Source organism: Thunnus maccoyii, chromosome 1 (genome assembly GCF_910596095.1).
Source record: "Thunnus maccoyii chromosome 1, fThuMac1.1, whole genome shotgun sequence".
NCBI classification, from domain to species: Eukaryota; Metazoa; Chordata; class Actinopteri; order Scombriformes; family Scombridae; genus Thunnus; species Thunnus maccoyii.
The window spans coordinates 5,083,864-5,108,568 of record NC_056533.1 but is presented as its reverse complement, the minus strand read 5'-3'; the positions used below and the strand labels follow the sequence as shown (position 1 = coordinate 5,108,568).

The following is a 24,705-nucleotide window of genomic DNA, read 5'->3' as shown; positions in this document are numbered from 1 at the left end:
CACTAGCTGTCCTGTACTTTATTTAGGATTTGATGGAGACCATCAGGTGGACAGAAATGCAACAAATGAATACTAATGTTGCTCTGCACCCGCTGGATATGTAAATGGGTAACTGTTTGCCAACATGTTAGCCGTATTAACTTAAATTAACAGTTTCCTTCCAAGTTTAGCCAACTAAGCTAGGCTAACCACTTCCTGGCTCTCACTCAACACTTAATGCACAAACATAAAATAGAAATAAATGAAACTTTACAGTCCTCCAACATGGAAAATTGTCTTAAGTCTATTTAGCACTTTGTTGAAATATTAAGGCATAGTATGTTCACAACATACTAAAATAACAACATTGACACTAAGTCATAAATACGATCAGAGCAGGAGACTAGACTCAGACTTGCCCTCAGAGACTTGAGACTTAAATCGGGCTTGGACTAAAAGACATAAAAACATCTCTGAAATACAATACACAAATATTAAGAAAAACACAATGAAGGAAAGGAGAAAAAAGTCACTAAGTACTGAACAACCAATTACAGTGGGATAAATGGCTTCTTATATGTTCTTTATTGCCAAAGGTATTGTGTAGCACCTACCAGTTTATCCTCTCAGACCTGGAGAACAGGGGATGTAAAGGTTTCTTCCTGCTCATCCTCTGGTCTTAATAGCAAGCTACATTGACAATCCTTGCCTGCATGTATCTGTATTTACTGTTCAGGTTGCCGTACCATGCAGGGATATTGTATGACGAAATTCTTTGAATGGGACATTTAAGGACTACTTGTACTAATTTGTGGGCTTACTTAGTTGTTTAAGTGGTATAAATCTTCTCACACATTGCCCAAACTATTCCTTTAAGGTTCTGGCTTATCTAGATAACTCAATGATTGTGCTTCTTCAAACAGGTCCCAGACCATAACAACAACATTATCATCTGTTTGCAAAACTTCCATGTAAATGTATAATGACAAAAATATATTCTTTCTTATATTTTAATATATATAAAAAATAACATTCATGTTACTTAGTGGAAAACAATGTATATGTAGTGTTATGGTTGGTCATGACATGCCAGTAGGAGTGAATAAAAGTTAAATAATATCATGCCAGATAAACACAACTTAAAAACTGATAAAATTACAATATTGTACAGCAGTTGAGGGCTGAGGTGACAGCAGTCCAGCCTCAACAGGAAGTATAAATAATAAAAGCAAGGCAACATCATTCCCCTGAGATGTCAATAAGTTGAGGCTTGTGAAAGGATGCAGATCTGAGGGCAGCTGTGGGACGTTAGACGTCTGTTGAATTTCTGCGTTTTATTTCTCTGTGAGGAAAAAAAGAAAAAACAAAACACACACATCACAACTCCCATTATGAAATAACCAGAAGAGCCTGCAAGACTGTAATGTCACTGAAAAGAAGCCAAATCATTACATGAGTAAGGGTTGAGGTCCGAAAAAGCTGGAAATCAAACTTTCATATATTTCATCAAACTGGACTTAACATTGTAAATTCAACCTCCACTGTTATGGTATTTAATTTATTGCACATGTCACATTTAATTTTTGCACACCCCATTTTACAACTATAAAAATTCTACTCTCTGAATAGATTTTACATTTAATTTTAATATTATTTTGTTTTATTTCATTATTTGTTATTACCTTACTTTTGCTCTGTTTCTATTCTTTATTCTTTGTTATTGGGAGAAAACACCAAGACACATTCTTTGTATGCTAGCATACTTGGCTAATAAAGCTGATTCTGAACAGGTGTTGAGATATTTTAGTCTGAGCCAAAGTGATGGACCAACTGATGGACATCGTCATCACTAGAGCCATGATGCAAGCTAGCACAATTTTGAACAGCATTCATCTATGTAACCTGTTTTGTTAAAAAGTCTGCAAGTCACAGTGTTCAAAAATCTAACTTAAACATCCACCACATCTCTGCTAAGCTACACTGTCCAGTCAACAGTTAAATGTCAACTGCTGAGAAGCTTTTACGACTTTACATAGTCTAACTTTTTCTGAAAGTGTTCCCACAACATTATTGTGTATTTTCAGTGATTTACTTAAATATGTTGTGATGTCAGTATTGTAATGTGTTACTGGTTTCTTGTTAGACAGAAAGCTACACTTACTGTAGCTCCTTCCTCAGTCGTTCCTGTTTGTCATGCAGACGATCATTCTTCACCTGAATGGGATTGTTGGGGACGAACCAGGCAGCTATAAACTTACACACCACCACAACATGCTGCGGAAAAACACGGACAAGAAAGAGACACCCAAAAATTATTTAAAATAGGTATTAAAATTAAAATGTGCAACAGTGTCTAAGCCAAATCTATCTAACCAAAATGTACCTCAAACAGGATGACGAAGGCAAAGCGCACAGCCAAGACCAACCAGAACTGAGAGGTCAGAGTGTAGTCCTCATTACTCCTGTAGTCTCTATAGCTGCACAGACATGAGACATACAATTACAGTACAATTTGTCCTGTTCATGCAAATCTGAGTGATTCCTCTGTATGTTTGGACTTAGTACAGTAAGTTGGTCTTCCCACCTGCACTGTGTGACATTGATTTTGTTGTCTATCAGCATCTGATCGTCTAAAAAGTCCTTTCTAACTGCTGGGTGTGTCAGGTAGGCCGTGGACAGAGTGTCATTAATGTAGCCCTGCATACAACTGAACAAAAGCACAGAAGTTGAATTATGAGATACGGCACATGCCAGTATCTTGAGGTGTCTTATATACAGTGTTAACAGGGTGTTTGTACTGTAACAACTGAAATGCTACTGACTGTGTGTGTGTGCTTCCATTGGCACAGGGTCCATAGCGGTAGCGGTAGACGAGGCGTGGAATGAAGTCTGATGAGACTCCAATGACCAGGCCGTTGGCTATCACTGCCAGCACACCAATGGCCTCCAAAACCTTCGTCCATATACCTGCGGGCAGGACACACGTGTGGAAGTGAAGGTAGGACAAGCAAACAACAAAACTAGAATTGATTGTCAACCTGTCAATCAAGCAGACATGCCCCAAAACAAACTTATCTCTTATCCTTAATGTAAACAGGAATCTCAAGTGACAAAAGCTAGTGACATATTTTCAGAGAGGTTGGAGGACCACTGACTGCATTTTGCCTGGGTCATCTTAATGCTGTATATGTGGTACAAAGGATATTTATATGTAATTGCTCACTTACTTCAATGTGTTATTTTTTATGAATGCACTTTATCTTTCATGTTTACAGACACCCCCCCATTCAATTTCAAACCTTTCTTATTTTGAGTATAAAAGGCACAAGATCACCTGTGGGTATATAAGCTCTGGGTTTGCGCTGCGGTCTACAGTTGGCAGTTAACACCTGAACCAGTAAAGCCACTGAGGATCAGCCAGGATCAGGATCAGATATTTTGTTTTTCATTTATTCGTTCAGGATAAAAAAATTCTAAAATATGTCACCCCTTGAGTCAGCTTGCACTCTATGGGTATAACATATGTAGCAATTTTAGTTCAGATTGGTTAGAATTCATGGTAATAGTGGTGAAAAATCACCCCAAGTAATTATTGCTTCAACAATTCAACCATTCTGCTACCAAGAATCCTAAAAACAACAGGTTTATAAATGACCATATGGTGGCACTATTTGCGCAAAAAAAGTAATCTTTTGTTATTTTGCCCATGGCCTAAATTAGCACCAAATTTCTCTCTACACACAAATCTATACAATACCACAGCATGCGCCATTTATCAAGGCAAGACTTATAAACAAACATACACACAGCTCACCAATGTCATTGGTCTTCCTGGGAACTAGTCGACGTTCCAAGCTGACCATCTTGATGGCGTCCAGACGGATCTCAAAGATGTTGTTGATGAGAGCAAGCAGGGGGGCCAGAGGGAACGCTGCCACAAATATGGTGGTGAAACTGAACTGGACCACTAGAGGATGGGGGCAGTAGAAAGTAACATAAAAGACAAATCATATTACAAATAGTTTTATTATTTGGGGCAATTTTACAAAAGATTCGGCATTCAGTTGTTTTCCTTCCTTGGTGCCAAAATTATTTTATTATTATGAATTAATTGTTAATTGATATTAAGATTATATTCAAATAATACATAATCAAAGACATGATGAAATTGCTCATTTTGTCCGCCCAAAGGTCCTAAGGCCATGTGCTGACATTGCTTAATCAGGTTTTGAACCATTTCAGATATACTACATATCAATTAGGGTGAGGTTTGGATCATATTTGTCCAGGAGGTTAGAACTTAGAGGGCTAACTGTGGGACCTACCCATCTCTAGGAACTCGTTAAATAGGCTGAAGGCGTCAGTGTTGGCCAGGTGGTAGTTACGCATCCAGTCCCGAAGTTTGCAAATGTCACACGGTTCAACGCGTCCCTCTTCATCCCGGCAGGCCTTCCTGTAACAGAGACCACACTTCCTCTGCAGCTTCTTTGCAGTGTTTCTGTTGAAACAGCTCTTCAGCCAGCTGGAAAACACAGATGGAAAGTCTGACATGTTTACACTGTGAGATCAATCTGCCAAGTCATTTTAATAACCCTTTTCTGATGAGGTCTTATAAAGTAGATAGTATAGAAAAGGCTGGTGTATCTATTTTCATCAAACTAGAAATGAGAGGAATGCATTTGTTGCTGTGGGTCAAGGGTGAGTGTATAGGGCATCCTGGTTTATTAGCACATATAGTTGCAAAGTGACTGTTTAATGTAGGATGCAGAGAAGTACACAGAAAACAAAGCACCTGTGTTGTCTGGATCAAAATAAATCTGATAAAACTCTGGACTGTTTAATGTTGCCTCACAACGTAACAAAATGAAAAAGCATACTCACGGAACGGTGTACTCAAAGATGTTGTTAAGAGTCTGTTTGAGCAGCATGATAATAGCCATCTGGATAAAGAGGTCTGTCAAACAACCACTAGGGTGGCACTAAAGGACACGCAGGCAGGACAAAGAGCATTACAAAAAGGCATTAGCACAGAATTAACAAATCTAAGGTTTTAGTTTTTTGGTGCAGACATGGTGAATAAATACCTAAAAAGTAACTGAATCTACTCACCTCCTCCAGTCTCCACCCAGCTATACGCACATAGTCTCCTGGATGGCCATTTATCCTATGAGAAGACAACAAGAATTTTAAATCTGTTTCACACCATAGACAAAGAGAGTAAAAAGATGGGCATAGAGTTATTCTGGGATATTTCTGACAACAAATACCTTCCTCCAAACTCCATCTTCAGTTAATGAAAAATACAAAATTCTAGGGTATAAATTATTCAATTCAAAGTTCAGTCAGAGACACAAATGGACTGTACATGCTACAGTATTTGGTGGAAAAAGGCCTATACAAGTATTTCAAATACTACTCCGCCAGAAGGAAATGCATGCAATAAGTTTGTTAGACCTAAAGGATACACACAATGAGTTTCGGTGAGCCACACTCAATGTAAACTTAACTTTTGTTTGTTTACAAGAAAACCCCACAGGGCACCTCTATGCTGCCGGTCAAATAGCTCACGCTAAGTCTTTATTCAGGGTCCAAATCTAGATACAGATTAAATTCTAAGACCAGATGGAAATGGTGTAAAACCCAAAGCTAGCAAGCTCACTCACCAATATATTTTTAGCCTCCACATAATATTGTGTTTGCTTTGTTATCATGTTTTCATTAAAAAAATATTAGTATATATGAATTTTAGAGCCATAGCCAGGACTTTAGCAATACTGCAGTCAAGCCCCATGCACTCCCTCCACCCCAAAAGATCTGCTGGAAAAGACAGTTCAACAAATATATATTGCAATACCTATGAAATGTTTCATACTTGGAAAAAAAGATTGACCGAGCAGGCAAAATTCACGTAACAGTTTTAAAGACTTCACCAAATATATTAGAACTGTCCCTCTGATACAGACACACAGTACCTGCCGAGGAAGAAGGCCACATAGAAGAGTGAAGAGAAGAGAGTGAAGAACTGAAAGGTGAACATTTTGACTGTGAAGCTTCTCTCTGTGGCAGCGGATGAATTTGTCTTCTCTGCATAAACAGGAAACACACAGGTTTGCAAATAGATTCCCAGCAACGCATATGGAATATACAGTGCTGCTTGAAAGTTTGCAAACCCTTTAGAATTTGCTCTATTTCTGCATAAACATGACCTAAAATGTAATCAGATTTCCATTCAAGTCCTAAAACTAGATAAAGAGACATCAGTTAAACAAATGAGACAAAAACCTCACACTTGTTCATTTATTTACTGAGGAAAATGATCCAATGGTACATATTTGTGTGTGGCAAAAGTATGTGAACCTCTAGGATTATCAATTCATTTGAAGGGGAAATTAGAGTTTGGTGTTTCAATCGATGGGGTGACAATCAAGTGTGAGTCTGGGAGGTAGAAGAGAAATCTGGGTTTTCACTGTCAAACTCTGAGCTTCACAACACAGGTTTGTGGAGGTGTGTCATGGCTCAAAAAAAGGAGATTTCTAAGAGTTTGGACCCCACCAGTCGACTGTCAGGCAGATCATGTACAAATTGAAGACATCTAACACCATTGTTACCCTTCCCAGGAGTGGTCAAACAACAAAAATCACACCAAGAGCAGGCGTGTAATAGTCTGTGAGGTCAAAATGGACCCCAGGGTAATGTCTAGGAAACTGAAGGTCTCTCTTGCAGTGGCTACAGCCGATGTTAATGAGTCCACCATCAGGAGAACATTGAACATCAATGGTGTGCATGGCAGAGTTGCAAGGAAAAAAGCCACTTCTCTCCAAAAAGAACATTGCTGCCGTCTACGGTTTGCTCAAGACCATGTAGATAAGCCAGAAGGTGATTGGAAAAATATTCTATGAATGGATGAGACCAAAATCGAACTTTTTGACTTGAATGAGAAGCATTATGTTTGGCGATGAGCAAACACTGCATTCCAGTATAAGAACCTTATCACATCTGTGAAACATGGTGGTGGCAGTATCATGGTTTGGTTTGGCTGCTTTGCCGCTTCTTGACCAGGACAGCTTGCAATCATTGAAGGAGCGATGAGTTCTGACTTGTACCAGCAAATTCTACAGGAAAATGTCAAGGTATCTGTCCGTGAACTGAAGCTCAACAGAAAGTGTGTCATGCAGTAAGACAACGACACTAAATGCACATGTCATTCTACCAAAGAATGGTTAAAGAAGATGAAAGATAATGTTTTGGAATGGCCGAGTCAAACTCCTGACCATAAACCTATAGAAATGCTGTGGAAGGACCTGAAGCATGTAGTTCATGCAAAGAAGCCCACCAACATCCCTGAATTGAGACTATTCTGTAAGGATGATTGGGCTAAATTTCCTCCAAGCTGATGTGCAGAGCTGATAAACAGTTACCAGAAACGTTTGGTTGAAGTTATTGCTGCAAAAGGGGGTCACACCAGTTACTGAAAGCAAGGGTTCATAATCTTTTGCCTCCCACAAATATGTAAGATTGGATAATTTTCCTCAATAAATAAATGAAAAAGATGAAAAAAATGAATTTTTTGTCTCATTTGTTTAGAAAGCAGAAATACAGAAAATTCTAAAGGGTTCACAAACTTTCAATCAGCCATGTATATATTTTAGCTTGTACTAACTAACAATTTTGCTTTACATATTTTTGGAAACAACATTATATTAAAAACATTTGTAGTTGTTTCTATTATACTTTTTAAAAAACATTATAAGGTGTCTTGTAAAAAAAAGTTCTCACCTATGTCACACAGCTTGAGGGACACCCATCTGTTTACCTACAGGAACGTAGAGAGAGAGACACCCACAAACACCCAGAGAGATGTAGAAAAATATTAGTTATTTTATATTAGTTGTAGATATTAGATTTTTGGGAGGAGGACCTCTGTAAAGCCAAGATCTGTACATTCGCAGCTCTGAAGATCCCACCTGCCATGTAGAGCCTCCCCTGAGCCTCCTGCAGCTAGCACCCAGGATAATAAGCTAAACTGACGCCCAGCTCTCATAACACAGCCAGGCTAGGGGTGAGCTGACTGAGTGCTGATGCTCAGTAGTTGAAAACACGTCTGTATGAATATTTTGTCTCAGTTATATGTTTAAACTCTCCCGGGTCACCAAGCAGCTGAGCAGGCTGCCATTTAACCTGTAAGGTAGTTTTCCACCAATCATACAATCTAAAGGCGGGTCCAGGCAGACTCCATTCATAAATCACAGGTTTAAGGGTACTCGGCTGTAGGCCAATGTTGTTTCCTGCCACAACATGATTTAAAGTGTTTTATGTGTCTGTCAGGTACTGCTGCTCCATTCAGCTGACACATAATCAGACTAACATACGTTGATTTTCACAAAAATTTGCTAATACCACGTGGACTGCATACCGTGCTGTTGAGCCACCCTAATTCACTGCAGGGGAAATTCCTTCACTGCGACAGCCTCTGCACAAGACAGAGATCCTGATTATGGACTTTATGTTCTTACTTCTGGCCAGGTGATATTACACTCTTTTGTGGCCATACTTGAGGGACTCCTCAACTCTAGGAGTTAAGGCACAACTAATCCTCCAATAGAGCTCTGTCAGGGTGCCAGCTGTGGTTCCTTGATGATTTGTTTCTTCAAGCAACCAAGCAGAGACTTGTTTTCTTTTCTTTTCTTCACTATGCATTCCTGTGACATGTGAGCCTGAGTTAAGTTTGGCCTACAGTAAGTGGGATGTGGGGCAGTGTTCCACTCAGTGCCAATACAACACATTGTATTTTAGTGATCACATATAATATTATTCTCTCTGAGTTCAGGTTGTGGGTCGGATGAATGAGTTCACTTGAGCCAACGAGATTCAGGGTGGCACTTTAATTTAGTGGGTACCTGCAAAGTACACTTCAGGGTGTTGATTGGAGTAAAAAAGAATCCAGGTTATTGATCTGAGGCTCTTTAGTGCGTTCACTGGTAGAGAATGCTTACCCGGGTCATGATCTGAATGGTGACATAGTGAAGGACAGCTCCCAGCATCACTGCCACAGTGTTGGCATGGTCCTTGATAAAATCCCACTTGCCCTCAGACAGCAAGGGCGCTGCTACCACTCGAAACACCACCAGGGCATGAGCAAGACCGATGATCAGCATCAACTGGAACACAAACACACCAAGATGTTATGTGATACAGCTGTTGTTACTCTTTTCACTTTATTTTCTTTCCTGTAAAACTGCAATGCAATTGGTAGCTTTTTTTGTCTTATTTTGCAATAACTTTCACTCATGTTTACAAATCAGCAGGAGGAATCTGAGCTTGTTTAACTGACTGATATTATGTTACTCCAGGAAGATTAACAGTTATTTTGAGATATGATGCAGTTTCATTTTGGCAGGTAAACATGTGAGCTGTTTGTGAGCATTCCTGTAAAAGCCAGTCATCTGTGCAGATCTCTTCCCATGAAGATATGTTTCTTGAGAGGCATTTTTGCTCTAAATAAAGCCTCCTCTATCTACGAAGCGCTTTATCTCACGCTGCATACTACACCCAACAAAGTCCATAAATAACATGATGAGTTTCAGGTGTCGTTTGGCACTTCAACAGAATGAAAAGTCGATTTCAAAGGAAAGCAAAACTCTTTGCTCTTAACATACACACATCTGCAAGGCAGTTGGTGTTTTGAAGTCAAGCTTTGTTTTAATTTGATATGTAACACTGGTACTGAAATAGATGATTTTAGGTAGAAAAGGTCAGAGACTGGTCAAATTTTCAAGCATTCTTCCAAAGTATTGTGTTGACTGAGCAAAATTGTATGCTCTCACAAATAAGGTGAATGATGATCTAATTTACAATTCATTTGTAAGACTGCAAATTCAGCCAAGGCAAAAGGACTGGGTAACAGTTAAAGGATAGTTCCAGTTTATTTCAACTTGGGTCTTATTTTCAGCTGTAGTTTCTATGAGGTATGACAACACCGTACTCACCAAAGTAATTGCTGAGATCTAGAAGCACAGCAACACTGCTACAATGAAGTCTGACAGGGCGAGAAACAGTCAGACAATAAGACAGATCAGTTAGGTCCAACAAAATTTGTAAAGTCAGCCGGCTCGGCTGGAGAGGGACTCTAGTAAGCATGATCCATTGCCACAAAAATGTGGAAGTATGAGGAAGCCAGTAGAAACTTCTTTTGACATATGTGCCCATTGAAAACTTTCATAGGGATTAATATTGCGCCATTTTAGAACAGGGTGTCCAGTTTTCTTAATACATCCATGGTCAACTGTGGATGTTCAAAACAGATGGTTTGGATGATAATTTAACTGTTTTTGTTTTCTTTTTCACGTACATTTGGCTAACTTGGGGTTGTTTAAAACCTGTCTGATCTTCAGACTGCTCCTGTTCTTTCCTACATCAGACTTCTATCTAATGATATCACTGTGTGCCCCATTCTCAGTCATTACCTTGGTGAGTACAATGTCAATATTAAAGATGCAAGCAGCGTTGAACAGGCCCTTGCACCTCGCCTGCGTCGGAGGGAGCAGCAGCTGTTGTGTTGTTACTGGAGGTCTGTTGAGACGGCTCTGAACCATGTAAATTTCATGTAAATCAGATGATGTTTGTCACATGAGGCTGACTTCCTGTTGTCAGTAGGTGGCGCTATGACTATGGCTCAATATTGACATGTAGATGTGTTCAGGGCAGGACCTTTATCAAGCATGAGAAATTTAGGGCAGATTGGATGGTGTACGTTAAAGTTATACTAACTCCTTGTTTCATGTCGAAACATCAAAGTTTGCCACATCGTCATGGCAACAGCATTCAATGAAAACTCAAAAAGATGGCTGACTCAATGTTTGACTTAAGGTATGGCTACAAGAGGCTTTTTGTGCGTCTGGACATGATACATGTACCCACCAAATTTCGTTCATCTTTGTCAAATTTAAAGGTGGGAGCTTTTAATTTGAAATTTTCACCTTTGAGCCATTTTGCCATGCCCATGGGACTGTTGGACCCCTGGCACTAAAATAAGATTCAAGTTGCAATAAACTGGAGTAAATGTAGAGGCCCCCATATAAATGAAAGTACTGTGTGTGTGTGTGTGTGTGTGTGTGTGTGTGTGTGTGTGTGTGTGTGTACGTGTATAACATCCTTACCATGAGTGTAACCAGTATGAGGACCAGAGTGCTGCGGAAGTAAGAGTGTCTGAACTGTTTGGGTTGACAGTGTGGATCATTGACTATTTCCAGAATCAGTTCCTCCTGTCAACACACACAAGCAGACAGAGATTCACCGCTCAACTCATACATCACGTTCTATTAGCCTACAAGGAATTTTGTGTCTAGGAATCATGTATCTTGTGTCTTGCAGAGATTTTACAAGTGGCTTAACAAGGTAACTTCAATGATCAAGGTAACTGTTTCAGATTTAAACAGATTTGTTTACTTTCAGAATACAGATTTCTCTTTGGTCAAAGAACAGTACAGAAAAGCAGTACCTCCTCCTCACACCAGTCATAGACCTTCCACATGGAAACATGTCTGGCCCTGGTTCTCTTCCACAGCTCCAGGAACAGAGTAGCTGTGAACACAGGGGGAACAAATCAAAGAGGGGTCATCTGGAACATCAGATCAGATTAGATTAGATCAGATCAGATCAGAGACTCACCCCAGATTGCCATAAACATAGCAAAAGCCACAGTTCCCTCATTGTCAAACAAATGGCTGACCTGTGTGGACAAAAATACTTTATTGCATGTATCCCCTGAATTGGCAAGATAACGTATAAATTACAAATTACAATTTTAGGGAATGTCTTAACTAGTAACCTACAGCTCTTACAACTGAGCTGCTAAGAAGTCAAGCACAAGGGCCAGCTTGTGTTAGTTGGTTTGTGGTAATGCAATTAATTATCTGTTCGCTTAAACCCTCCCCTGAAAAGCGATTGTCCAATCTTAGCTTAGCAACCATAACTGTACTACAGGCACTACAGGCCTGTCAAGCATGCTCTCACTGCAGCCCCGTGCTGAAGCGGCTGCATGTGGCTGTAGTAAGAATCATACTCTGTATATAACAGGTTTAGAGGGTTGTGTCTGTTTTTTTTTAGCCTTTTCAAAACCTTAAAAGTGTAAGTGTATCTTAAAAGTGTAAGAAATGGGATGTCTGTCTACTCTAAGTAAGTAAGTAAGTAAGTAAGTAAAGAAGGAAGGAAGGAAGGAAGGAAGTTTATTGTCCACACTGTGGACAATTATCATGGTTTCACCACACAACTTTGATTGGACAACACTAAACAGGACAACTGACAATACAGGACACAGCAACACAATATCTTTTAAAATACATAAATACAGTTAAAATAGTTAAAATAGCTACAGTGCAATAAAATAAAATAAAAGGCTATATTTTAGGTTATTATTATGTAGGAGCAGGGCCTATAAATGCAGTTTACCCCAAATATTAGCTTGATCATACAAACTCATCATGTGATCATTATCATTTTTATACCTAGTAGCTGGTAGGTGTGAATATTTAGCCATGACTGAGCTCTAAGTCAGAACTAGTTTGAACTCACAAGCAGCTGGTGCAAGAGAAAGGTAAACAGAGTAAATTAGTGACACAGATGAGATTAGTTTACCTTTGCATAGGTGCAAGTGTCTGACAGCTGCCAGACTGTACACCTCTTGTCACACCGAGGACACATGGTGATGTTGGACTGACATACTTCCTTACTGAGGACAGAAAGTTAAGACAAATACTCACAATTTAATCTGTGCAATGATAAAAGGGAAAACTGAATGAAAAGTCATTGTCTTTAATAAGAGTCGTGTTGTGGCAGTGATCAGCTGGTGCTTTTATGCATAAACATGCTTAACAGGAAGCGCTGGCTTCTAATGGCTTTCCTAAATGCCAATTTAAGAAGTTCCCTGCTTACCAGATAAAGGCTTGCTGGAAATGCTTTTTTTTATTATTACAGCTAGAAGTCACCATAGTCTGAAATTTTCAAATTCTACAGTTTAAAATTTTAAAACAATAATGATGAAAGGAAATTTAAAACAAATCACTTAGACATCTGACTCACATGAGAGGATTGGTGTTGAAAAAGGCCAACCCATACAAGAACACTACAACACCCAGTGCAGCAGCTGGCACCAATAACTTGGTGTACCAGCCCAGCCACAGGTAGTACAGGGCCACCTTCTCCCCAAAGTAACACCTAGAGAGAGGAAAAATACAGGGAGACATGTTGGAACACAGAAAGCCATAAACATACCAGTGCCTTTAAGAAACATTAATCTGACTTGATCCTTTTCATGTTTTATTGTTTGAATCACAAATTACATCATGAAGACAAACGAACATCTTAGACAAATACAGGACAAGGTGATTAAAAAGTACATATCAGGTTACATGACTTGGTCACATATAACCGCAACATCCCAGTTCGGTTCTAGCCAGATAACTTGAATGCTTGTCACACACACCCCTGTCTCTCTCTTAACCCTTGTTTCCTGTCTGTCTCAACTATCACATGTTCAATAAAGGCAAAAAATGCCAGACTGCCAACACAACAGCAGGCCAAATAAAGCCAAAGCTAATCAGCTTTTAATGGCTTCAAAACAACAATGTTGATGCACTGGATTCTAACTTTTTCTTTTAAGTTTTAAATCTGCATTGTTGCTGCATTGCATTGTTCTTCATTTGCAGGCACATTGCTATGTATCTTAGTGCATTACTGCCACCTATAGATCAGTGGAATAGAGGGAAACATTGCTCCATCCATCTACTAAAGGAAGGAATCTCTGTCTGTATGTCTTTCACGAATTTCATGAACCATTCATCCAATCAACTCCACACTTGGTGGGTGCTTTGCTGGGGAACAAAGGGAGTGCAGCGTCAAATTTGGTGTCATTTGGACACGCGATAGATTTAATATTAATAAATTTTGAATAAATCAGCAGTCAATGAGCTGCTCCGCTCTGTGTGAGTCAGAGAAAAGTAGAAAAAAAGAGAACAAAAACAGAGCTTTTAATCAAGAGTGGACACTGTTACCCTGTGTCTAGACAGAAAGCATAGTGTTAGCAGCATGTTTAGCAGGTCACCACCATCAAGTGTCTACACAGGAGGTGTTCAGGTACATTGTTGAGCGTAGGTCACCCATGTTTTGGAAGCACTCAGAGCCCAGTACACAATGACTGTAGTTACAAACGTAAAACAGAGCAAATACTTCCACGGGCAATTCAAGATCAGTTTGTCTCCGTCTATGTCTATGTCTATGCTCCGAGACCTTGGAGATTTGTGACGTGCCACTACAAAGTACAAATCTTTTGAGCAAACATACCCACTCAAATCCGAACTGAAGGCACAGAAAATAGGAACGATCTAACAGCCCAATATGATCCACTTTATTTTATTTTTAAATGCTACATGAAATGAGAAAATAACATTTATTTACTATTAGAGTACTTAGCCTATTATTTATATCATCTGTGTGTAACAGAATGTAAGTTTCTTTCATGTTGTTGGTGTATATACTCATTCACACATCACATCTGCATTACTTTTTTTATGCGTTGTAGTAGCAGCCAGAGGCCAAGCAATCTGCTTTCCACTGACAAAGATCCTGTCAATCAGTTTTAGAAACCTGTTATCACTTCCCATGTGATTCAGTGCTGTCAAACAATAAAACACGAACAAGTCCAAGGGGTGTTTTTAAAGCCATTGAACATACAGTACATATATGCACGTATGCACTTCAAGCTTGAAACAATTTACTCAATTTGTCTACAATTATGATTACGCATTTTGAAATTATATTTTTGCTAACTGCATGGACTGTACTTCATTTTAGACATTTGTCTCAATAAATGCCACAGGTTTTTACAATGAGCTTTCCTTAATTCACTATGCTAACATCAACAGGGACAGACAGATGGACAGACAGGTAGACTGACTTGACTTCATTGAATGGCTGGCCAGTGAAGAGACCCGACCATCGAGCCCACTTCTTCTTCAGTTTCTTTTGCTCTGTCCTCTGGGAATCGGAGGAAGGGGGGTGGGGGGGAATCAACATAAAGACATCAGGTTTGTAGCTGACATGTCTGTTCACAGTTTATATGTTTATGTGCTGTACAAGGGTCAGATCAAGTTTTACTAGGAAATACTTGGAGGGACCAAGTGATCATTATGTTTGGCACAATTTATTCTTTACTAAGTGTTAAACACACTTTTGCCACTCAGTATTAATCAAAACATGGTTTATTAAACCATGAGGATGATTTAATGAGAGTCTTCCCTACTGCTGCTGCTGTTACGGAGTGATAACTCAATTGATAGGATGTTTGTGTAATTTTTAGCAGTTACCACAATTACTGTAGTCTTTTCAATTTTATATGTCTGGCTTCACTTTATACCAAATAAGTCCTAGTTCTGATCCTGCATTTCAACTAAAAATGGCAGAGTCTTTACCTGCTCATCATATTTACAAAGACTCTGAAGCGAACTAATACTGCTTCATGCTCATATAGTTTTTCTGTTTAAAGATGGATACAATAACAGCAGCAGTGGTTCAATCAAATGAGTCAGAGGTTTTCTCACCTCATGGAGGCAGAACCCGGTCTCAAACACATCCTTCATCAACAGTTCCTTCAGGTTCTCTGACAGAATAAAACACAACATTAAACAATGAAAAGATGCTGTGTGGGATTTTTAACTGTCCCACAATACAAAATGTTCCACATTTATTTGTGATGTTACGTTGTTCAATTATAGTTAAGTCCTGCTGGTTGCTGTCACAGATTACCTCCTTATTAATCACACTCACCTCCTGTGTTGATGAAGGTATGATGAATGATGAAATTGACAATTCGGATCCTGAGAAAAACAATAAAAAGGTTTAATTATAGTGAAGAAAGTCTATGTGCAGGACTGGATTATTAGGGTCAAATTGAGTAGGTTCATATTACGTTGTATACAACGAACGGTTGTTGGTATATGACTTGTACTGATGGTACATCCAACAGTCTAAAATTAGGCCTAAAATGAATTATTTTGTGTGCAAGGGCAGGATCACATTAATGACCAGGGTTTTGGAATTAAAAACTTCAAGTTCAAGTTTACACTGCAAAATGAATGTGGCCACATGCGTCCCAGACCACCTCCGAATGTGGTCTGAGTGATTGGATCTCAATGCATCCTCAATGCGTCATGGGTGCGTTCACACCTGTGCTTAGAGCTGTCCACTTGTGATCAGATCACACAAGATGGATGTTAATGCCAGGTGTAAACAGGGCCTCTGTGTGTGTGAGTGTGTCTGGTAGAACAGTGCTACAGATGTTACATCTGCTTCTCCCAGACATTAAATTTAAGGCACAGCTTCCTCTCCCACAGTTGTCCATCTGCGATGATATGTGCTGAGGGTATTTTTTAAAAATTTCCACTCCCTCCTCCTGTATTTTGCACGTCTAAACAGGAACTGGGCTTGCTGCAGTAGTCGGTGTTACTGGTGTTACATGGTGTTCTGGCATACACCGATTACATTATTTGCCACAATCCCTGCCATCGTTTTGCTTTTTTTAAATGCAAATAAAGCCCATTTAGTTCATATTCGTGTATCAGCACCCACGTTCATCAAATAAAAAAAGGAATTTGTAAAATACTAAGCGTGTTATCAATACTTAGTTGGATGATGGATGCTGTGAGACATCTGTCCTCCTTCCTGCTCTCTGTTGTAAACACATGTAGGTGTTAGCGAGCAGCTGCTCTCATGTCTCCCCTGGTCTCAGTGCTTGTTTTCGTCAGAAACTCTCCCGCTCTCTGCCTGCTCAGCCTGCTCTCGGTGTGTCTCTCTCCAGATGACAGGTGGGTTGCTCCATTTCTGGTTCTAAGCAGCGGTCGTCCTTTAGCTTATCCCCATGTCTGTGTACACTGCAGACCGGCTGTACACAGAGGAAGACCGGCTGGAAGCAGCCTGAAGCCCACCGTCACTAACTCGTAAATAAGGGGAAGATCTAAACTAGTGATCTAATGTTCAAGATCAAAGTAAGTGCTCTACAGATAATGAGCGTCATCAACGAATATCTCATCTTGTAGGATGTCCACTGTAACCGGTAACACCGGTATTGTCACAAGTTTATTAATCTATGGGAAAATTTTCTCACCATAGCATCCCTAACAGGAACACCTTAAAATACATACTGCATGAGACCAAACCTTGCAAAATCTTGGTGTGGTCATTTAGTAAATAAGGAGGAATGCAGTTTGACTTTTTAGAGTACAAAAAACTTTGGCAAAGATGTAAGAGTGGTATCAATCCTCTTATCTGATTCTCAGTAAGAAAGCAAATAAGCATATTTTAGATGTCAAACTACTCCTTCACAGGAAACCATTTGTGCGGAAGTAAGTTGGAAGTATTCATGACCAAGGGCCATTACATAAGCCTGTAGTGTTGTTACATTATACAGGATACTTCCCTACCTATTGCTGTGTCGATGAACATAATGTTATCGTTAAAAACAACTTTTTCACATGATAAAACCTTTCAAGGACCAGCGGCTCCACCAACTTCAGTTTGCTAATAAGTATCAGGTGTAACATGGGGAGATAGAAAAGCAGTTACATAACTGTAGCTTTTTCTTGAAACAGCACGCCAATCGTCAGACCAGCATTTCCTGGAACCACCTTTACAGGATTCGCCATCGTGTGTGGTTGTGACAGTGGTGTATGTATGTATTTGTGTGTGTTTGTGGTACCTTGTAGCCTGAGTGATGCTGCCCCGATCATCTCCACTCCAGTTGCAGGAATCAGAGACCTTGAGCAGGTAAATGTAGTCTTCAAATATTTCACTGGGGGCACGTAGGCCGTAAAACACCTTGTCTTGGACGATTTGCTAATAAATGACAAGACAAGCATCAGCAGGAACACTACACCCTCTCAGAGTTGTAAGCTTTTACTCATACACTCATTCACACAGTATTACATCACAAGCCAGGGAATGATGTTTTGTAGATACTTGGAAAAGGTGAAGGAATGAGACTCACGGTGACAACGATTTTTTTCTTTTCCAGCTGCTTTATAAAGGCTCGCTGCTTCTGAGCCCTCTGGTCTGTGTCATCCTCAACTTTGTGGGCCACCAGTACATAGTCAAATGTCCTTTGGGTGGGCTGTTTAAAGACAAGATACATCCAGTGAAAATGGAGACTAAAGACAGGAACACACAAGAAAGAAATCAAAACTGATGTGACTTTTGCAGATTTCAGTCGTCTTCTTTCATACTTTTTGTGAAGCAGCTCAAAAATAAAGTACTGTATCATCCTAAAATAAATAATAATGAAATTGTGATGGGTCTATTTTTCAGACAAGACTCACAGTCTGGGTCAAACCTGGGCAACAGTCTTTGTTAACTAGGTATGTGGTGATAAATGGGATACAATAGCAGTGTAGCAACAGTTTGCAACGCTGGAAGTGCTGCCATTAAGTCAATTTTATTTGTATAGCCCAATATCACAAATCACACATTTGTCTCAGGGGACTTTACAGTCTGTACAGCAATACAACATCCTCTGTCCTTAGACCCTCGATTCAAATAAGGAACCCCCCCCCCCCCCCCCCTAAAAAAAACCCAAAAACTTTTAATGGGGAAAAAAATGGATCCCTCTCCCCTCCTGCCTCTGTATAAATGAAACAATCCAAGAGAGTTATGCTACAATAGTTCTATAATTAATCCCAGCTTTGTGAAACTATATGTTTTGTTTGTGTTGTTATCATCAGAAAGGAGCTGATGAACCTCTTTTTTCATTTGGAGGTATTGGTCATATTGTATTATACTGCATTATATTCAAAGGTGTTACTAATATTTTGTCTGCCTCGTTTACATCTATGTACACATATACAAGCATGTGGACACCATCTACTGAGCACTTTTCGTTTTTGTTTTTCATGGCTACGACTAGGCACCTTAGTTCCTGTTAATCTCAATGATACAGCATGCAATGACATTTTTCAACTTTGTGACAACAGATTAGGGAAGACCCTTTCCAGTTTCATCAAGAAAAGTTTTCTCCCAGTTTAGTGTGGAACAACTTGACTGGTATGAATAGAGCCCTGACCCCAACCCCATCCAACAACTTTGGGATGAACTGGAATGCTAACAACGAGCCAGTCCATATCACCCAACATCAGTGTTCAGGTAAACAGATTATATTACAATATAATTCTCACCCAAAACGACTGAATTGTCCTGAGGAGTAGAGGTTGGTGGGGCTGTTAAATTTTTGATTGCCACTATAAACAGATGGAAACTTAGTTAAAGGTGCTCTACGGAGATATAGTATTGCACTTCCATGAAATTGGAGAAACAGATTAAAAAAAGAATGAGCAACCTTTAAAAGGGCCAGATCCTACACTTCCCATAATGCAACTTGATAGCGTCAAACTTCCCTGCCTGGTAAGCATTCACGTCTTTCAAATTGCATGCCCCCAGTTCATAACGCAAACTTTCTTATACAAATTTGAAGTCTCAAGTCTAATCCAAGATGACATCATCAGATTATAAAAAGCTCCTCCAGAGCCACAGAAGACAATATACAGCTGTGTTCACAGTCTAAGTAGTACTCCTCATGAGTAAACTGGTCTTCAAGTGTAAAATTGCATGAGTGTCTGTTTAAAGTAGTTTTGCAACTGATGGCATTTAGTTTTAACAGCCTCGTTCACTGTTAGATGTCATCAATCCATAATGTGTGACACATTAATAGCCAAGTAATCTCAGTAGTCCACCAGCCTAGTTTAGCACAGAGACTGAAGGCACGCCAAACCTGATAGAAAAAATATTCTTGGAACTACAACAAAGCTGTCTTATCTAGCCTACATGTTGCATCATGTTAGCTTACAAGCTAGTCACTCACTCATCCAATGAGTAAATTGGGTTATGGCCAAAGATGCAGATTTGCTCTGAGTAAAACCCAGAGCAGGTGTTTTTACATCAGTCCATGTTCCAGATTTTGGCAGCTTTCAGGTTTTATTCAGAAAAGTTACTATAAAGACGACTTCATGAAACAGACAGGACAGCACTGAGCAAACCTGGCAACCCCAGAGGACAGAACTTCATGTTGGTCAGATAATAACTCAGATACTTTTTCCACATTTGCTTTTTTGTGCAAATGAGACAGCAGAGAGGCAACAGAAGGACCTTTCAAGACAGCCTGTTTATCTCTGAAGCACATGTCTGATAGCGAACAGCCTCACCTTTTCAACACAGAGTCAAAAGAATCCTTTCATAGTCATGTGCAGATATTCCCTTTTGCATGATTTGATACAGAGCTGACTGATGAGGCCATGCAGAGCCTACAGTTATCTTATTGATGTAGGAAAAGCACAGATGAGAGGAGCAGTGAGACAGGAGGACTCTTACCATTGAAGGAAGTAAAGGCTCTCTGCTGTAGCCATCCTTCCCTCCTTCCCTCAGCTCAATGTCTTCCTTTAACACACACACACACACACACACACACACACACACACACACACACACACACACACACACACACACACACACACACAGAGAACAGGTCAGCAATAAAACAACAAACAAAGGCAGGCTTCATGGCAAGTTGTTTTATCATATTACCCTGAAGGTTTTATATTACCATTAACCATAAAATGCCTGACTAGAGTGAAATACTGTGATACTCAATTAATAATTGATCCAAATTGATGCAGATACATTTTCTGTTAATCAATTAACTGACTAGTTGTGTCAGAGTGAAAGCACATACTGAGTGTTTATCTTGAAAGCTACTTGAAGATTCCCTCCTGATATGTTTTAAGACATAAAAATACTGTACTTGGAATAATAATTTGTGTCTGATTTGGTTTTTCCACAAAAAATTTCAATTACTTAGTTAGACATTCCTGAAATGATATCTACTCTTTCCTGAGAGGAAAAAGTACATTGCCAACTCAGATATTGTGTAAATGTCCTGCTTTGTTATTAAACCAGACAGTGTAAATACTGGTAAGTGAAAGGTGTGTATATCCATTGATGATTCCCAAAGTCTTTGCTCAGTAGGTCAAATGTGAAACCTGTTATCTGTTTACCGAGAGCAGTTAGGGTCACACCCAATGCTAAAGGTTTCACTATATGAATGGAAGTCACCGCTCTCCTAGAATATTAACAGCTCAGTTAATCAGATTGTCCTAACTGTAAGTGGCGTGAGGTCAATAAAAGTGTCCGTTACAATATTGACTGCTGAAGAGAAGACAGCGGTGGGTGAGAGAGGGGAAAACAAAAACGAACACCTGAACATGATGGCAGTTTCACTGCCGGGCAGGTCGGGACCTGCAGGCTGCTAAATGTCAGTCGTGGAGAAAGACAAAAGCCATACTGCACGCTGCTCTATCAAGAAATGCTTTGCTTGACTGTCCAGGAAACATTTTAGATGTGACAAAAACGTGTCATTATAGACGTATAAAGAATCAGAGGGATAATTTAAGATATCTACATTTACATTTGTCCATTAGTGGTATTTTCATATATACACTCAGTTTATTAGGCACACATAAGTAAAAAATAATGCAGTGTGATATAACAGCCCTGAATTACATCCTACCTTCATCATTTTCTGTTTTAGTTGGAACTGTTATACATAGGTGTTCATTCAACCTATTATTGGTTTTGGAGGCTTTAATTTGTTGTGCTGTTTAAGTGTATTAGTGGGCTAGTGTTTCTAATATTTAGTCTCCTGTCATTGACATTTGAGTGTTTGATTCAGATTTTTGAATTCTGACCAGACAAAAATCTATTGTGCCAGATGCAACTCCAACAACACTGGCTGGTAGAAGCAACTGTATCTCCTCTTTCTCAAGAGAATACATTATAGAAAACAAGGGCAAGGGCAAAGGAAAGTACTCTGAAGTGGAAAGAGGTCATCAAGGAATTTTGGGGAACAAGAGCTTCATTTGATTGGCCTCTGCTCCAGACATGCACTGATAATTACAGATTTAAAGAGAAAATACAGCAGCCACTGTGGCCACAAGTGATTATCCAGGAACAATGGTAAATGCTAAACATAACACTAACACAAGTAAACAAGAGTCATAAAGCCAGTGGACTGACTCGGAGAAGTCAGTTACAGGACAAACATTAGCTAACATTAGTTAATATTAGCCACCATAAGCTCCTGGTCACGCCAGACCAAGAAGGGCTGTGGCAGTAAAAACACATTGTACTGAACTGATTAAGGGTGCGTTTTATTTCTTATGAATTTATATTTTGCATTTGTAAGGAACAGAATGTGTCATTTTCTTCTTTCAAAACTTACAAAGCCTTATTTTATTTTATTTTTTTTAAATAATGTCCAATATTTCTCTAGATTTTGCTTCACAAATGTGAATATTTGCTGTTTTTCCTACTCTTCTTTGATATTAAACTGAAGATCTTTGGGATTTGCAAACGACATTTGAAAACATCACCTTAAGCAATCATCACTATTTCCTGACATTTTATAGACTAAATGATTCATTGATTTATCAAAAAAGTAATCAGTGGATTAGTCAATAATGAAAATAATCATCAGTTGCCGCCTTAGTCTGCTTGTTTCAACATGTCTTGATGTTTCACAGTGCTTTTATGTCATACTTTTACCTGCTGCAATATTATACAAAATTGAAATGTTAGATGGCTTATTTGGTATTGATGAATATGTGGAGATCTTGAGTTGACTTTAAAGTGAAGTTTGTACAGGTTTGAACCAGTGGGTCTGGCAGCTAACAGCTTAGAATAATGCATCAGTAAGAATATGGGTTAGCAAAGTTAATTTTTGCTTATCCCAGATGTAAAGCAGAAGTGTGAAGTTTCATACATACATTTTTTAAGTGCACCAATTTGTTCTATGAAAAGTTACGTATGATTTAAGGAAAACTCCCAATGAACTTCATAAAGTTTGGGGTCACCTGTTAGATTACTATTTTTGATTACTACTCGACTACTTTTGTGTTTTGTCCATCATGTTTCGTGTGAGCGTCAACTGACATTTATATTTGTGTTTTTGTTTGCCTATTATTGGGACTTGGATACTTGCTTAATATAAATTAGGGGAGTTTTGTTCTTTGGGGAAAAAATACATTTTTTTAAAATTATTTTTAAATATTATTATTTTTTATTTATTTTTAAAAGGCACAATGTGACAAACACACAACATATTTGATAAAGTAGTATTAGAGCCGACTCATGATACTTGTTTCGTTATCTGTTTTCTTGTCTTTTAATGAGACTAAATATTCTGCTGGATTGTAACTGTTTTCACACACAGAAGTCCTTACTTCAGTAAAAAATAACAATAGAGTGTTTAATATAAGTTTAACATTGGTAAAATACTGAAATATTGTCAGTAAAATCCACTTCAAGCATCAAAGGTTGTTTTAGACAGCAGAGCAGTCCCTGTTATCTAATGTTATATTATTGGATTAGTACAGTATTACTGATGCATTCACAAGAAAACGCGATTTTAATTTTGTAGTATAATATAATCTAATATAAACTACTTTATATACTGCTGGGCAGTTTAAGTTTTTGCATGCAAAACGTTTGATCACTGACATAATATACATTTATAAATGTACCTGCATGTCTCTATTACACTATCTGTAAAGTAACCCTTAAGTAAAACATAACGTTACCATAAACATATTGTAGTGGAGTAGTGGTATGAAGTAGTTTAAACTGGAAATACTCCAGTAAAGTACAAGTACTTCGAAACTGTAACATTACTCGAGTGAAGCAGACGGTTTCAGGTTAAAGTCAGGCTGACAGCACAGTTCACTGCAGAGAAGATAAAAGTTCAGTTACTAACCGACAGCTGTCCGCTTACCTCGACAGTCTTGTAATACATGTTGGAAGTTGTCCCGACGTTGATGTGAAGCTCGACAACTAACTACATCCACCAAGAAAACATATCGTCCTTCATCCAGCTGTCCGTCCTCATTACTCCATCACTGCATTTTTAAAATGAACCAATCACTCGCCGAATTACATTTATCTACTTTATAAGCGTGCTGATGACTTCGTTTCCGCATTTCTGAGCGCCAGTTATTTACAGGTGAGTGCGGGTGCGTGTGTATGCAGAGGTAAAGGTGCGCGCTCTCACCCGGCCGGACCTGGTGACATCATCACTTTGCCAAGCCTGAATAATCTGAAGTTGCATTCAAGCTCCGCGGGAGAGATGTGAGCGTCGTTAGAGATCTGTGTTTAGCCTGCTGGATGCTTTTCAGCTCAGTTTTCAGATGGGAGACAATATAAGAAATTATCTTCGTCCCAGCTTTCAGATGATAGCAGGACTAAACACTCTGTGACTAACTATTCACATTCATAGTCCTACATTTCAATTTTGTTTCATCAATTAGGAAGCAGACAAAGAAACAAAGAGTAAAAGTAAATGATGCTTCTCCAACTTAAATCACACACAAAAAAATCTAATTTATTTAACTCATTCTTCTTAGGAATCACAATTACCAATTTCTGAGGAAAATGTACTAAGAGATGCCATGCTCCCTCAATGTTTCTAGTTCGTTTGCAGTACCTATGTCATTTTTTTCTAAATACAATTACCTATTGGGTTTAGTTTTATTTTTCCAGTTAAGAACTATAAACCTCTTTGCTATATGCAAAATACATATATCAATAAAAAACAAACTGGCTCTGTTTCAAAGAGCCATGCAGTTTACACACCCTTCAACCAGA

At 38.9% G+C, this 24,705-nt stretch overlaps 1 protein-coding gene across 1 annotated transcript; it reads right to left on the bottom strand.

Annotated features, from left to right (window-relative positions):
* Positions 1-260: 260 nt before the first annotated feature.
* On the bottom strand, positions 261-24,121 carry ano9b (anoctamin 9b). The gene is made up of 24 exons (XM_042434460.1): positions 23,837-24,121; positions 20,383-20,448; positions 18,014-18,136; positions 17,726-17,862; positions 15,799-15,848; positions 15,573-15,631; positions 14,930-15,009; positions 13,057-13,191; positions 12,613-12,706; positions 11,647-11,707; positions 11,477-11,559; positions 11,136-11,240; positions 8,973-9,137; positions 7,756-7,792; positions 5,952-6,063; positions 5,089-5,143; positions 4,861-4,958; positions 4,305-4,501; positions 3,794-3,946; positions 2,802-2,946; positions 2,564-2,686; positions 2,363-2,456; positions 2,141-2,253; positions 261-1,321 (listed from the first exon to the last, which is right to left on the bottom strand). Exons 1-24 carry the CDS (start codon positions 23,855-23,857, stop codon positions 1,288-1,290), a joined length of 2,340 nt encoding a protein of 779 aa, XP_042290394.1. The 5' UTR covers positions 23,858-24,121; the 3' UTR covers positions 261-1,287.
* Between the last annotated feature and the right edge of the window lie 584 nt (positions 24,122-24,705).